The sequence below is a fragment of the Nansenia antarctica genome, assembly GCF_963989245.1.
Source record: "Nansenia antarctica genome assembly, chromosome: 7".
NCBI lineage: Eukaryota > Metazoa > Chordata > Actinopteri > Argentiniformes > Microstomatidae > Nansenia > Nansenia antarctica.
This window is the reverse complement of record NC_137677.1, coordinates 47,230,830-47,248,329: the sequence shown is the minus strand read 5'-3', so window position 1 is coordinate 47,248,329 and position 17,500 is coordinate 47,230,830. Positions and strand designations below refer to the sequence as shown.

General features: G+C 46.1%; 1 protein-coding gene across 1 annotated transcript in view; it reads right to left on the bottom strand.

Annotated features, from left to right (window-relative positions):
* LOC308162176 (ephrin type-A receptor 6-like) overlaps nucleotides 1–17,500 on the bottom strand; it is a gene marked incomplete at both ends in the record, with an annotated part of 122,634 nt that overhangs the window by 78,230 nt on the left and 26,904 nt on the right. Inside the window, one exon of the mRNA XM_080536301.1 lies at nucleotides 17,208–17,500. This exon is cut by the window's right edge and continues 371 nt beyond it. Within this exon, the coding sequence (XP_080392427.1) occupies nucleotides 17,208–17,500 (293 nt within the window). The remainder of the gene's footprint in view (nucleotides 1–17,207) is intronic.

The following is a 17,500-nucleotide window of genomic DNA, read 5'->3' as shown; positions in this document are numbered from 1 at the left end:
ACAGAGGGGAGAGAGAGGGGTGAGAGAGTGGCCAATCAGGGCTAATCTGAGGGGAGGTACTGTACATATAGGAGCAGGTGCGTGTGTGAGTGTGTGTGTATGTGTGTGTACGTGTGTGTGTGTGTGTGTACGTGTGTGTGTGTGTGTAGGTGTGTGTGTGTGTGTGTGTGTGTGTACGTGTGTGTGTGTGTGTGCGCGTGTGTGTATGTGTGTGTGTGAGTGTAGGTGTGAGTGTAGGTGTGTGTGTGTGTGTGTGTGTGTAGGTGTGTGTGTGAGTGTACGTGTGTGTGTGTGTGTGTGTACGTGTGTGTGTGCGTGTGTGTGAGTGTAGGTGTGTGTGTGTACGTGTGTGTGTGTGCGTGTGTAGGTGTGTTTGTGAGTGTAGGTGTGTGTGTAGGTGTGTGTAGGAGTGTAGGCCTAACATGTACAGTATAGGGCAGAAGGCAATGTGAAAAGGGCATTTGCGCCATGTGTCTTTATTGTACCTTGCTGTATTGCAGTAATACAGACAGACAGTACCCAGTGGGAGCGCTCAGCCACAGTTCTGAACAAAGGCATTGTGAACAGATTATGTTCTGGAGACCTACAGGCAGATCGATTCTACATAAACCTAGATTGGCTTATAAATCAGGCCGGTACTGTAGCTGGCTCTAGCTGGTCAATAAGCATAAATCTGATATAATGCAGGGCGTGGGATGAGCTAGCTAATACCCACAGCTGGGAACGGATAATAAAGTCACCCACTCCGACACACAGATTGACTAAGCACAGCCCAGTCTCTCTCTCTCTCACACACACACACACGCACACACAAACAGATGAAAATGCTCCTTTGTCTCTATAAAAGTGTCAATTACGCTCACACAAACAGCCACTTTGCATTTTTCTGAAATTTACAAATATTAGATTAGATGTTGTCTGATGGGATGGTGTAGTTTAATGATGTAAAATACAGCAAAACATTTCCATTACGGAGACAGATCTCGTGGCGGAAATCCCATTGTACTGATTACCTGCGGAACTTCTCTGCTCTGTCACTGCACAGCAGAATGCATGCTCACGCACGCTCACGCACGCTCACGCACGCTTGTGCATGAGGGTGTGTGAGCGTGCGTGAGCACGTACGTGCATGAGCGCACACACACACACACACACACACACACACACACACACTTTATAATACTGCCTAAGCAGTGTAAGCACTAGCCTCTGGGTTGAACAATACTGCCATCGAGTCAATATAAAGCTTCAGAGAGGTACAGGATTCATAGAAATGATCAAGAAAACATTAAACCGCTAAGATATCTCAGAACCCAACTTCCAAATTCGCCTCTCCGTTTGCAGTCGGCCCTAACCTTGCAAAATGGTGGAATTTGGAATGTGGAATAAATAGACAGATAATTAGCCTCAGCTTTTTCCTACCTTCTTAGGCATGTGAACTCTCCATCACCATGCTGGTAATCCTCAGGCCTGTAGCAACCCATTAACACCCACAATTCTATCAAACATGTCCAACATACTCATCCAGTAGCTTAAGCACACATTCATTCAGATCAATAACCTTGTCAGCATAATTCCAACGGATCCAGCGAAGCCGTATTTGGACTTTTGTGTATTGTATATTTCTACTTCTGAGGGGTCACCCAAAGTTCACCCCAAAATCCACCCGGAGGAGATGTTTACTCACACCATACACTCTCTATATAACTGACCTACTTCCTGCTATCACTGCCGCAGTGGAACTGCTGGATTAAGCCTATCTACAGGACACCCAGAGTGTGTGTGGAGAATGGAACAGGCAATGGGGTGGTGTGGTGTGTGTGTGTGTGTGTGTGTGTGTGTGTGTGTGTGTGTGTGTGTGTGTGTGTGTGTGTGTGTGTTGTGTGTTGTGTGTTGTGTGTTGTGTGTTGTGTGTGTGTGTTGTGTGTGTGTGTGTGTGTTGTGTGTATGTGTTGTGTGTGTGTGTGTGTGTGTGTGTGTGTGTGTGTGTGTTGTGTGTTGTGTGTTGTGTGTTGTGTGTTGTGTGTGTGTATGTGTTGTGTGTGTGTACCGGTATGTGTTGTGTGTGTGTGGAGAATAAAGGAGACTATGCCAAGTCTTCCACCACCGTGACTAACAGGCTCGGGTAGGCAGGCAGGGCTGTGGATAGACAGATTGAGGGACACCAACTGATACTTAAGCCCCTCACCTTCAGGTCACTGTCACTCAAACAGCACAGGTATCAGTCACCTGGAAGAGGAGTGGAGGGGGTGTACCAGGTCATGTGAAGGGAGAGAGAAGAGGCATGGGAGGGTGTGTGAGTTAAGAGCAAGAAGATAATATTGTAGCTGGATGGTGATAACATCATTAGCAGGGCCGAAACCCAGCATGAATCACATATCTAATATGGCCTGCTTATAAAATATGCATGGTCTACATGACAGGAGATACAGCATCTGAATGTTCGTGTTATTGGGCACACAGGAAAAAGTCAGCGCGTTTAATTCGGAGGGACAAATGAGCTACAAACTGAAACATGTGATTGAGGTAAACACAGTCATCATCTGCATGGCATGTCATTCCAAATCCCTGGTGGGCCTTTAATGTGTTGAATCAAATTTTTTGTGACACAAATTGCCATGTCTTTTTCCCGTATAGCGCTCTCCACATCCTTTCATGTATGACAACCCCGGCCTTCTATCACGCCTTGACTCTGATGTGTTATCTAGGCCATGTCATGATACAAACACTTTAATGACTTATTCAGTGTCACAGCTTACGGACAAAAATAGAGAGCATGAAATAAAAAAATAACAAGAAGAAAGAAAATCAATTGAGACGTTGCGATGTCTGACAGGATTTTTTGTTGCCTAAATAAAGCTTCATCAGACGCCGTAGTGCCTTTGTTTAGTGCGCCACGCCGTGCGGCGGGGGCCGTGTTTGCAGCGCTGTGGTACGTTGGGGAATTTTCTCCTTTGTCTTTGATCACTCTGGGCTTTGAAGTAACACTCGGAAATAAATAAAAAAGGATGCCGAAGTCACGGCAAGTTCACGTTGCAACTTGGGCGCAACTGCTCACAATCTGGAAACTATGTATTTTTTTTTCTTCAAGCGATTTATTATAAGTAAAAAAACAACTGCAGTGGATCTGTAGGTGCTGAATAAACTCAGTCCCTCCTACACAAACCACAATTACACCGATGAGCCACTCTATATTGTACTCAATTAGAATCTCCGGGGGAGAAAACAAAGACAAACGCTTGTTTGAGTTAGGCCTAAGTGGTTTGAAGTCAGGGGATAAACAGGTGACACACGTCGAAGCTGTCGCCGTTGTCATTGTTGAACACTTGAAATGAATCAAGATAGCACAGCAACATACAGCTCCTTCACCTGATCATCTGCTCCTCATCTCAGCATATCTGGCTACCTATATGGCAGCTTCTCACCTGGTCTATAAATAATGTGTAGATGTGCTGTAGTGGTAATGTTTAATATTAACACACTGTTTCTATGCAATTAATTAATCAAGATAGCACAGCAACATACAGCTCCTTCACCTGATCATCTGCTCCTCATCTCAGCATATCTGGCTACCTAAATGGCAGCTTCTCACCTGGTCTATAAATAATGTGTAGATGTGCTGTAGTGGTAATGTTTAATATTAACACACTGTTTCTATGCAATATCGATATTCAACATGTACCGTATGTCTTCCTCTATAGCCTGGTTCTCTGAATCCAAACCTATGCTGGTTAGCTGCAGTAGTACTCCTTTTGTTAACCCAGCTCCACTGCCCTCACATCACCCTAGTTCCCCACAAAAGAAAAGCCCTGATCAGGGGTCAGTAGTAGCTACTGGGAAAGATGCCTTTGGAACCTCTCTCTGATAATCTGATCCCAGCAGTCTTGCCTGGGGAGCAGATGAATTAGCCTAGCCAACTGTGGAGTCAAAGTAATTTCTCCTTTCGGCCTACTGGGAGCATTTTCATATAACTCCACTGCAAAATGGATGCTTCAGTAGAGAGCATGATTCAATAAGTGCATTCATGCCCAATCCAAGCTCTGATGTTGCTCCCGTAGGGACTATTTATGAACACAAAATGGCTTTTTCACATTGAAAGTTGGTAATAAAAAAAAAAAGGTGGGTAGACTGTAGCAATCTGACACATATTCTCTCCATATAGTATATGGCATATACAGTAAAGCTCATTGGATGAAAACTCAATCCCTTCAAATTGGGAGACGTTGGAACTAATGACAACTCAAGGGAGAGGCATTACCATATCACATGGATCCAAAGAGATCTCAATTCCATATGCAGGGTGTTCCATCCATCACAGAGCAAACACAGGTGTATGCTAAACAGAAACAATGCCATCTCTTTTATGATCACACACGCACATTTTTGAATTTGCATATCGATCAAAATAACACAAATCTACAAAAATACTTTACGCATTACTGTCATAGAGTATGCCCTCTAAATGTCAATGAAAACAGTATGTTCTGTGTGTGTGTGTGTGTGTGTGTGTGTGTGTGTGTGTGTGTGTGTGCTCATGCATGATAAAAAGCAGTTGGAGCTCTCTTTGATGCACCTCAGCTCTGTCCTTGAGATATGAGATGTCTCCTTCGGAGCCAGGCAGTGTATGTGTGTGTGTGTGTGTGTGTGTGTGTGTGTGTGTGTGTGTGTGTTTGTGACACACAAAGGCACCAAGTTAAAAGCAGAGTATTTGAAAGTGCTACTGTCTGCATCGACTGCATAAATGTGACACGTTCTAGTTTTTCGGTCCGCATATCGGCAACCAATCAAAATATTCAGACTTTTCTTTTTAAAACATGGAACTTTCAACATGGAACACAAACTCGCTAGTCAAGCCAAAATACAGTGAGTAATCCCCACTGCTACCTAGTTAACTATAACACTACTTTACATTGTTAGCAGGCTCACAAAACAAGCTGTGCTAGTTGACTAGCGATGTGTCATTGATTTTCAACAACGCGGAAATGTATTCAAATTTTTCGGAAGAAAAATCTGATCCCGATATGCGTACCAAAGCATTAGAGCGTGACACAAATGCTAAATGAGCATCTTCGCTTCTCTACTAAAACCTACAACAGCTGGTCAAAATATAAATTGAGGTGATAATCAAATGCACACGCACGCACACACGCACGCACTCACACACTCACACACCTTCACCTCATGAGTCAGACTCATGGAGATGCCTCTCCAGACACGACCAATTAGGCTTGCACGGCCAATGCTTGTTAGACCAGGACACTCCTTTCCTGAAATGCCACACCGTGAGTCACGCCATGTGTCCCCTCCTGTTAGCTAGCTGTAAACAACACTGTCTGTGGTCGGCTCAAGCCACTCTTCCGGCTCTCGTTGAGTGGCTGTGCGTGTGTGTGTGTGTGTGTGTGTGTGTGTGTGTGTGTGCGCGCGCTTGTGTCAGTATCTAAATTAAGCTCTGTGCCGTCTCTCGCATTAACAATCCGCTTCTGTGGGTGACGTCTCATTTGCCTGCGTGACAGTTTGAGGGATATGTGGTGTAATTGTTGAGCAGGGGCCCCCGTTCTGACTGGGCTTGGAGTGTAATTGAAAACGTCTGACGAGGGAACCCTAGGCCCTGTTCACGCTGTTGTGGCAATTAAAGCTGAGGAGCCCCTCGGATCTCAGCATTCACTGTCTCTCCCACCTACAGGGCGGCAGACAGGTGAACGTGGCTTTCAAAGACGGATGGGATGGGATGGGAACAGGTTGGGATGAAATGTCAAACTGTTGCCAGTCAGTGAATAGTGTGTATTTTCTGTTGTTAAAAAACATTGTGTAGTGTGTCTCCTGCGCTCGTATAAAAGTCAGTGTTCTGCTCCGGCCTCACAGACACTGTACTGTAGTCTAATAGAGCACTGGTGAGAGGACAGCTGAGAGCCTAGGCATACGCACGCACGGACAAGCACGCGTGCGCTAGGGATGGACGGTTTCCAATTATTGAAACCGAAAAACCGTCAAAGACTAAAACCGCGGTTTTCCGGTTAACCGAAAAGGTAAAAAAAAAAAAAAAAAATGCCAATTTCAAATAATTGAGCCCTACTGCTACAATACACTCGTGTCGAACACCATTAAAACACCGTAAGCACAGTCGCAACACATTTAGGCTACTTAGTTTCACAAATATAAGTGGAAAGGCAGACTTTTGTAAGCTACACCATACATGAAAACACATGAACACTTAACACACCAGCTCCGCTGATCCAGGGTGCACGCCTGCACGGAAGATCATCTCTTGGAACAGCGTCTTCATTGAATGAACTGCTTTCTCAATATCTTGGTTCTTAGACAAAGTTTCAGCTGCTGCTCAATGTATTTAAATATTTGAATACTGCTCAATAATCACTGAAATATTAGACTTAGAATTATGCAGTGAACATACTTAAAGCTTTTCATAAAAACCACATGCGCGAGACTGACTCGTCCTGAACTGTCGTAAGTCAATCAACAAAGAATGCCCCATCAAAATAAAAGTGCCCATGGTAGAGCTGTCAAAATAGAGCTTTCAAAATAAATGTACTAATACAGATAGAGATAAATACAGAACTACCTTTGCGTCACTAAGTGACCGCGTATCTTCTGAGACATGCGTTCTGTCATCACTTTCAGTAGCGCCTTCACACACAGTGGCGCTGTGCACAAACACTCTTGATCCGTATAGCTCTTGTTTTATTATATTGTGGTTTAGTAAATACTGCACTTGGAGTTACATTCAATGCATGATTTGTGCTATAGAACATAAATAAAGTTTGATTGATTGATTGATATCAAATCACATTTTATTTCTATAGCGCATTTCTCACAAAAGTGACCCAATGCGCTTTACAGAGAGCAGCGAAAATTATCTTATTAAATGTAAGCGAGTAATTGTAAAAAAAACTTTCCTATCTACCAATAACTGAAGGCAACTATCTTTCCCATAGAGTGATTAGTTACCCTTAAATATAATCCCAATTAGATATTAATCCTCAATTATTCTTCACAACTGACCAAACCTCTCGCTCATTGCGCGGCAGATTCAGACTGTATCATTGTTATTTTCACACACAACAAACATGTGACATGTTCCAGTTTTATTCTTTGAGCAACATAGAATATACAATAGAATAGAAAACGTAAACAAAAACATCTATAAATATAAATACAAACGAGTGCAAATTGAGTGCAAGCAGGTAAAACAATTGTGCAAAGATATCACTGATCACATTCATTCTAATTCTAATTCACAACCTATGGCTAATAACTAAATAACAAAAACTGGCAGTAACAAAAAATGAGCATAAAAGCTATTAAAGGCTATTAAATAGTCCGTTAATCGAGGTTCTTCGCAAGAAACACGAGCATGTTCACCTTTTCAGGATTCAGCTGCGCTCGGAACGGACTTACAATTTTGCCTGCTGCGCTGAACACCCGCTCTGAAGGTGAACTTGTGACACACAGTGGCGCTGTGCACAAAGTACACTCTTGATCCGTATAGCTCTTGTTTTATTATATTGTGGTTTAGTAAATACTGCACTTGGAGTTACATTCAATGCATGATGTGTGCTATAGAACATAAATAAAGTTTGATTGATTGATATCAAATCAAATCACATTTGTGACTGCTCCTGGTGTTTCTGGACACCTCTCGGAAATGAGAAAGACGTCAAATTCGTCTTGAAAGTTTTTTGTTTTTTTTCAGATTTTCGTTTTTTTAGCTAACATTCAACTCGAAGATGTGAAGTACCCACTCGTTATTTTTCCGAACAGTTTTACGTTAATTAAATAAGTGTAATCTATAACACAATGACTTCGTTTCTTGTTGTTTGATGGGGATTCATTATCTTTGATGGGGATTTTCTGTGCTTAGTGATTTCAGGTGTAGCAACTTTCAAATACTCATGTCGTCTTCAATTTGTTTCCGATTCCAATGTATGATGCATCATTTGAAAGCTTACAATCTGTAGTTTAAGCACATGTAAAAAACAGAAAAATGACTTCGCCTACAGGTAGCCCTTTTCATTGGCCTGTGTCACATTTTATTTCTATAGCGCATTTCTCACAAAAGTGACCCAATGCGCTTTACAGAGAGCAGCGAAAATGATCTTATTAAATGTAAGCGAGTAATTGTAAAAAACCTTTCCTATCTACCAATAACTGAAGGCAACTATCTTTCCCATAGAGTGATTCGTTACCCTTAAATATAATCCCAATTAGATATTAATCCTCAGTTATTCTTCACAACTGACCAAACCTCTCACTCATTGTGCGGCAGATTCAGACTGTATCATTTTTATTTTCACACACGACAAATATGTGACATGTTCCAGTTTTATTCTTATTCTATTTTATTCTTCTAAAATAAAAAATAAAAAAATAAAAAAACGGTTTCAGACGGTTTTGATAAAAAACCGTTTCTAATTTTAGAAACCCCGGTTTTCGGTTTAACCGAAAAACCGTCCATCCCTAGCGTGCGCGCGCGCACACACACACACACACACACACACACACACACACACACACACACACACACACACACAACATGACCTAACCAAAGCAGGTCCTAATATAACACTGCAATTGCGTTATTCATGGCCATCAAAGGAGCTCTAACGCAGATGCACACAAACACACGGCATGTTGTAAAACACTGAATGCATGGCCATTGCTCAGTCCTAGCTACCTGCTTTATCTAGAGAGAGATACAGAGAGAGAGAGAGAGAGAGAGAGAGAGACACAGAGAGAGAGAGAGACAGAGAGAGAGAGCAGGAGGTAGCATAATAGAGAGAGATGAAGAGAGATTAATAGAGAGAGAGAGAGAAAGAGAGAGAAAGAGGAGAAAGACAAAGCATGTTAAAGAGAGAGAGAGAGAGACATTACATTAGCATTACATAAAGAAGCGCGGAGGGTGTGTGTGTGCGTGCGTGTGTTTGTGTGAAAGAGCGTGCGTGTAGGAGGACTGATGGTTCATATTAAGTCAGGTTTCATCAACACTTCCCCGGAGTGAGGGATGTAGTCATACTGGGTCAGTGCGGGGACATTATAACAATTCATCACAGGAGCATCTGTACCATCTATCGCTGTGAGGCTGAAGGCTTTAATACAAGAAGAGACAGGACAGTCTTCTGAATGACACGGCCCAGGCATCTACTAGACTCACAACCACCCTCTGCCAGGTCAGTCTCCCACCACTCACTCCCACCACCACGTATGTATGTCTTTGAGTTGGTTGGGTAGTGAGTTCCAGTTTTCTATTGCTATCACTGAGAAGGATTGCTTACTGAACAGGGGAGGCTGGTTCATTAGGTGCAATTGGGCAATGCCCCACCAAAGGGAGAAGAGAGAGATTTTTTTTCTATGACTTCTAGACAGTGTAGCTTCTGAATATCATAGTCCAATCAGCTAGTGTTCTGTGGAGTATATCATAGTCCAATCAGCTAGTGTTCTGTGGAGTATGTTCCAATCAGCTTCAAGTCCCGCCCCTTTCGGGGCAACTTTCAGTCTACTCGAAGTTGCACTAGGCTGTTCTCGTAGACTTGCATGTAAAATCTATTTTGGTAACTTCAGGCCATTCGGTCAATTGTCTATGGGGTTTTGGGACATGCACCGAAAGGGGCGGGACTTGAAGCTGATTGGAACATACTCCACAGAACACTAGCTGATTGGACTATGATATACGCCACAGAACACTAGCTGATTGGACTATGATATTCAGAAGCAACACTGTCTAGAAGTCATAGAAAAAAAATCTCTCTCTTCTCCCTTTGGTGGGGAGCCAGCCTCCCCTGCTTGAGGATATTACAACTGGACCTATTACCGAAGTCAAACTTCGTTTGTGGTCGCAATCTCCGCGCAATCTCCGCGCAATCTCCGCGGCTGTTAGGCTGCTACTGTTGGTGTTTTGCGAAGCCAGAATACACAAACTCGACCTGAAGGTAAGAGAGTCAGCTAAGATAAAAGCTACTTCAAACATTTAGTAATATCGTCAGCATGGTACGTTTTCTATTGTCGTCTTTTAGCTTGTTTGTTTATGTATTCAGCACACGCACACACACACACACACACACACACACACGCACACACGCACACACACACACACACACACACACACACACACACACACACACACTCACACTCACACTCACACACTCACTAGAGGGGATGAAGAGGTCTGTACAGGGGGGTAGGGGGGATGAAGAGGTCTGTACAGGGGGGTAGAGGGGATAAAGAGGTCTGTACAGGGGGGTAGAGGGGATGAAGAGGTCTGTACAGGGGGGTAGAGGGGATGGAGAGGTCTGTACAGGGGGGGTAGAGGGGATGGAGAGGTCTGTACAGGGGGGTAGGGGGGATGAGGAGGTATGTAGAGGTGGGTAGGGGGGATGAAGAGGTCTGTAGAGGTGGGTAGGGGGGATGAAGAGGTCTGTACAGGGGGGTAGAGGGGATGAAGAGGTCTGTACAGGGGGGTAGAGGGGATGAAGAGGTCTGTACAGGGGGGTAGAGGGGATGGAGAGGTCTGTACAGGGGGGTAGAGGGGATGAAGAGGTCTGTACAGGGGGGTAGAGGGGATGAAGAGGTCTGTACAGGGGGGGTAGAGGGGATGGAGAGGTCTGTACAGGGGGGTAGGGGGGATGAGGAGGTATGTACAGGGGGGTAGAGGGGATGAAGAGGTCTGTACAGGGGGGTAGGGGGGATGAGGAGGTATGTACAGGGGGGTAGAGGGGATGAAGAGGTCTGTACAGGGGGGTAGGGGGGATGAGGAGGTATGTACAGGGGGGTAGAGGGGATGGAGAGGTCTGTACAGGGGGTAGAGGGGATGGAGAGGTCTGTAGAGGTGGGTAGAGGAGATGTAGAGGTGGGTAGAGGTGATGAAGAGGTCTGTAGAGGTGGGTAGAGGGGATGAAGAGGTCTGTAGAGGTGGGTAGAGGGGATGAAGAGGTCTGTACAGGGGGGTAGAGGGGATGGCGAGGTCTGTACAGGGGGGTAGAGCTATTCTCATGCTAAAATCGACTGTAAATCCAGATTTTAAAGTTGATATTCTTCCCCGTGGAGCATGCCCCCATAACCTGTGCCCCACCCAAAATGTTTAGCACCAGCCGCCACTGTTACTGAAGGTGCTTTTCCTGAATGGAACTATAAGGTTGCCACGAGAGGTGCTTCTGGTGGGCCGTAAGCTGTGGTCACGCTGGTTTATGAAAGAGTTAAGCGGGGGAGGAGCTTTGTTATGCAGAATTTTATGGATGAGACAGATGTTTTTGTATTTGATGGTGTCTTCCCAGCTAAGGTATTTACATTTGTCTAGGATGGTACAGTAGTGTGTGCTGTTGGGCTTCTGGTCCATGACCTTAAGGGTCCGCTTGTATAGGGTGGCTAATGGCTTTAGGGAAGTGCTGTATGCATGGCCCCAGCTTGTCAAACAATATGTGAGGTGCGACATAATTGATACCCTTGCAGGGTAGCTTGCTGCCTTTGGTGTGTGAATGTGTGTGTGAATGGGTGAATGAGAGGCCGTTGTAAAGTGCTTCGGATAAAGGCGCCGTATAAGTGCAGTCCATTTACCATTTGACCATTTACACTGATGATAGGAGAGAGCAGAGCAAGCTCATAGAGACAAAAGCCTATGTCTGAGATCTACAGACTCACAGCAAAGGTGGTTGACTAATACTCTGTTATTGAAACCTCTCGCACTGTTTGAATGCTGCCGTGTTTCTGCCTCTGTTGAACTTGAACTTTGTCCTCCACCAAAAACTTTTGTGCGGGGGACGGGGGGACGGGGTGGGGGGCGGAGGCCGGAGACTCCAGACACCATAACTTCATCTGAGCTGCGACACCAAACAATGTGCCTTCTGATTTATTCCACAGATCAAGAAGATCAATTTGTGTTCTAGTGACAGAGGTGTAATAAATGCAGAGGACAGGCACAGCCTCTGGGTCGTGCTTTGTCATCTTTAGAGAGGTGCTCTGCTCTGCTCTCTGGGTACAAAGCTCAGGGGGGAATCTTGCTCAGATATACGGCTCTGTTGTGGACTACTTGAACACAACGAAGGGTCCTCTGAATGAAACTGGCACACCAGGCTGTCCTACAGACATCCTCATCGGTTTAGCTACTAGGCCATAACGGCAACAACAACAACATTCTGTATTCACGGGCATCGTTCAGTGAGGTATAATGAGTCAGTAATGACAGCGTTGTCTTTTCGAAACGTTCCTCGAAACGAGGGCAGAGGTGACCTTCCGAAACATTTGTTTGTGATTAGGACTCTTTTACACAGACAAGGTCGGGGTCAACAATTAGCTTGTTTTGTGTCAAAGTGTGAAGGGTTCGGTCTCCATCACATCACTTCGACCTTACACAGGGGCCAGCAGAAGCTACTGTATGTAGCTGCGAGTTGATCGTTGTTTCCATAATCCTGTTGAAAAGAAGAATATTGCCGTATAATGAAAGCTGAAAACCTCACTTTGGTCAGGGCCAATTCAAATGGGAAATGAAATGTTACAGCTATCTACTGCAATAATCTTCACACACGGGTTTACTTATGGAAATACGGAAAGAGCGAGAGAGCGAGAGAGATAAAGAGAGAGAGAGAGAGAGAGAGAGAGATTTTGCACAGCAAAACGATAAATAATCAGATTGTTAGCCAGTTCTGTTCGTTCTGTTCCATTAGCAACATAGCTCTGGTTCTATGGTAGGTCTCCACTGCAGGACTGTGGTGTTGTAGAGCAGAGAGGAGGTGGAGGGCTATGGTTCTATGTGTGATTATGGTTCTATGTGTGATTATGGTTCTACTGTGTCACTGGGTTTAAATCAGATCTGAGATTGGCTGGCTGAATGGTGGTCCAGGGTAGAGAGGATATCTTTTGTTTACCCACCTCAATGCATCTGTGCTCCTTTATTCTGCCCCGCCGCCTCTCACACAGATACCTTGCAAATCAAATCATCATCAAATCAAATTTGATTTGTATAGCGCATTTCTTACAAGATGCAACTCAATGCGCTTCACATAATGAACATTCTCAGTCAATCAATCAATCAATCAATCAATACTGACAGAGCCGCAAGCAGGCAAAAGTAAAAACCTGTACACTATGTAGCCAGGGTTTACCTGCAGTCTTTGATAAAGTAAAGATTATCTTATCTACTATATAAGTATCAGGATTTAAAACGTTGTATCCTCTGTATTACAAAACTGTAATGAATCTCCCTTTGCTATGCTACTGGCAGGGGTTGGGGTTGCATAACATAACCAGAAAAACCCAGAACACTACTTAGACTATTGTTGGGTTTCTCAATGCTTGGAAGGTGGAACAGAACATTGGAATGTAAATCTGATATATTCCAAATGCCAGCAACACAAGTCTATATGTTACGGTACATGTGGGAACACGGTACATGTGGGAAAACTAGGGTTAGGGTTAGGTGCTAGGGTGCTACAGTTAAGGTTAGGGTTAGGGTTAGGGGTAGGGTTAGGGATAGGGATAGGGTTAGGGTTAGGGTTAGACATGCCAGCATGTACCAAATCGACGTAGCACCTAACCCTAACCCTAGTTTTCCCACATGTACCGTATTCCCATATGTACCGTAACATATACACTATAACCTTTATTAAACATCAATCAAATCTTCCAGGGATGTGCCGTCTTTAGAACACTGCTCTGAAGTTTCCTCTCACTGTGGACCCTGCTGTATGCATAGCAGCACCGAGGTACAGTAGGGAGGTGGGATTGAGGTATTAACACTGCGACTCTCCCATGACGCCCTGAGCTCTGCACATGGAGGTTTAATAACTACGCCTGTTTGAATCCTGGAACAATGAACAGGGCCGTATTTTAGGGCTGACACGGCATTAAAATGGCTACACATGGCCCACAGGGCTGGGCTTAACCCAACTGTGAAATCTGCTACATAGAGAGGGAGGGAGGGAGGGAGGGAGGGATAGAAGGTGGAAGAAAGAAAGGAAGGGAGGGAGGGAGGGAGGGAGGGAGGGAGGGTGGGAGCATGGTGATGGGCTCTAAATAGAACACACAGGAATACTGGTCTTCAATGTTAGAGAATAGGGCCATGGTCATGATGCTTCTACAATCTAACTATGGGGTTTCAAAGAGGAAACAAAAAATGGATATTGTTTAAATTGTGAATCAAGATTATTTCGTGTTTTTATGACTCTCAAAATAGGCAAGAACATGAGGTGGTACATGCTGTTTCTTCCCCCTCAACGATTACAGTTCAGTTCCGGATCGGTGTGCCAACAAACAGAGTTGTTTCTCTCTAACTCGAGGCAAACTCCTTGTTCAAGGTCATATTAAGCTAGCAATCAACTGTGCGCTCGGTAATTGGTCTGACAAGCGGGCAATCCCAGAAATGCCAAAGTCTCCTCAGACCCAGACACACATCTCAGACGGGCACACCGCAACACCGCCGACATCTTTAGTCACTCCTGCGGATAAAAAAGAACAGCATGTCTGTCTGTCTCATCAGCTAAACAAACTAGGGTTGCCATCTGGTGCTCGATCTCAGGAGCTGAGTTTCATCAGTCTATTCTGGCACATCGAGCTCCTGAACAGGATAACAAATGGGGGAAACGTGGGTGAGGCAGACATTTTGGTGCAGAACGGGTCTAATCACAGCTGCAGTCTCACCCTTGGCCTACTGATTGCTATGCAGCTGTTGATGCAGCTGAGAAACCTCTCTGCCCCACATCAGAGGATGAATCATAATCAACCAACACTCAGAGCTGCTCCGAGGACACCAGGAACACGGGTGGAAAACAGTGGGAGGAGATCACACAACCACTTCTTCAATTTAAAAAAATCATGTTATTCGCGAATAAACATTTGCATGATTATAGAACGGCCAAAAATAGGGAGGTAGCATTGGTCTACACAATCTCCAAAACAGGGTTGCTTATACACCTACTTCCTAGCTTTCCCTGTAAGGGTTAAATACTGTCCAAGGCTGTGTGTTGGCTTAAAGCAGAAGAAACCTTGGAGAGGTACTGTATAGATAATGCATCCAAGTCTCATGAGTTAACTTCCCTCAGGCTGTACAGGGAAGGTGGTGGTGACCTTCTAACGGGGCCTCCCTGGTGGTGACAGGAGCCTTGACCTCACTGCCCTGCCTTCAATCTCAGTCTCTCTCTCTCTCTCTCTCTCCCCCTCACACTCTCTATCCCCTCCCTACCCCCCTTCTCTCTCACTCTCTCTCTCTTACGTCCCCCCTCTCTCCCACACTTCGCACTGCTTTACTACTTTCTCTCTCCCCCCCCACACTCCCCCTCCTACTCTCCCCCACCCTGCCTACTGACAGTGACGGCCCTAGGTAGCATTGACTCTCCCCCGACTAACAGAGCCAGAGTCCTGCTGTGCAGAAACTGGGGGGGGATCAGTGACCTTCCCTTCCCCCACACTCTCACACAGGGGAGTGCAGGGACTGGCCTTTAGAGCAGGGTGAGGAGCAGGCAGGGGTGACCCCCCAAGGAGGTGGTTCCATGGTGCCCCACACTAGGGATTCTTGACCGCATTTATCTTTCACGGCCAATTCCCTACCTCATACATCAAAAAAAAAAAAGGAAAAAAAAGAATGGCTATACATTCTATCTGACTCGACGGAGACACTAGGCACTGTACCATGGCTCTATCCGGGCCTGTTTGTGTCACCTCGTGTCCTATCGAGTGGAGTCAGCCAGTGATAACCCTGATCCCACATCAGAGAGGCCGACAGGGATCAGACATCCATGTGGACAGCCCAGGTAATCTGTCACGGCCAGGTGCCCAGCCTCAGTGAACAGTGGGAGGTGGATATCCAGACCACTGCCGGCACGTACACACGCACGCACATGCGCGCACACGCACGCACACAAACATACACACGCACGCACACGCGCGCACACACACACACACACACACACACACACGCACACGCACACGCACACACACACACGCACACACACGCGCACACACGCACACACACACGCACACACACACACACACACACACACACACACTTTGTAAGGTCAGGCTTTAAACCTCCATCAGAAGGCTGTGGATCCACACATGGATGGATTTCCTCCCCAGCCCATTACAGCCTCACAGCAGGGCCACCGACAGCAGCGAGCGCCACCACAGCAGCCTTCATCTAGAGAGAGATCCATTCCGCTGATATCACCTTGGGGTGGGGCAGCTACAGGGAGAGAGAACAGGAGCCCCTCTGCTTTCCCTCGGAGATTTCCCTAATGCGGTCCTGTTCCCTATCACAGACACCGACCTCTCGCCCACCACAGAGACACTGTTTCCCATTGCAGCAACAACAATCAGCCCCAAAACAGACTGAGCTCTCCTCACATTAGATCTCATCTGAATGAGTTAGTGGGCGGGCGGGGCAGGGACAATGGCGTAGGGCTGCAGCTGCATGGAGAGGTGACAGGAGGGGGAAGCAGCAGCGGATGAAGGAGGGAAGAGGGAGGGATGACAGGAGAAGAGATAATGAAGGATCGGGGATGACAAGCCGCCTTTGTGATGCTGCGTGGGGCTCTGCCTGTCTGCACCGCGCTGATACTGCGCCATCACAAAGAGAAGGGGAGAGAGAGAGAGAGAGAGAGAGAGAGAGAGGGAGAGAGGGAGAGAGGGAAAACAAGAGAGAGAGAGGGAGAGAGGGGGGGAGAGAGAGAGGGAAAACAAGAGAGAGAGACAGAGAGAGAAAGAAAGAGAGAGAGAGAGAGAGAAAGAGAGAGAGAGAGAGAGAGAGAGAGAGAGAGAGAGAGAGAGAGAGAGAAAGGGGTTTGGAGGAAAGCCGTTGCAAGGGTAATGAATAACCACGGCTGGTCTCAACACGTGATACTCTTCAGCGTGCCTATGGTACAGGTATGTTAAGCTGATTTATGTAAAGCCCTAGCGCAGATATCCGATCTATCCCCGGGATTGCCAACTGATATCAACCCTCATGTTAAATAGAGCGGCAATCGCAATGGATAAGGGCGCCACATAGTTCTTCAACTGTGCTGCTGATCATGTGATGTTGATTCCGAAAAATACATGAACTCACTCATGTAAACAGAGAGGCAGAGACAGAGCGAATGAGAAAGGACAGAGTGGATGGAGAGAGTGCGGCGGGGGGGGGGGGGGGATGGGGATAGATGGGAGACAAAAAGAGAGAGACGGTGAGAAAGTAAGAGAGCAACAGGGGGTTTGCAGAAGACAGAACTCACCGAGACAGGAGCCGTCGACCTCCTCGTAGCCCACACTGCAGACGCACCTCCCCAGCGGCACGAGCCAATCCCCGTCCGCCCCGCAGTACAGTTTGGGCGTGTCCCTCTCCTCGGCGTGCTCCACACACGCCCCCCTCACCTCCACCAGGGAGGAGGAGTCCACGCGGGGCACCGTGTCGGGGAAGGACGCCAGGTTCCGCAGGGTGAACGGGCACTTCTTATAGTACACCCTCACAGAGACCAGGGCGATGCACGCCCCGATGTCCTGGAAGGCCAGGTAGAAGCCCTTCTTG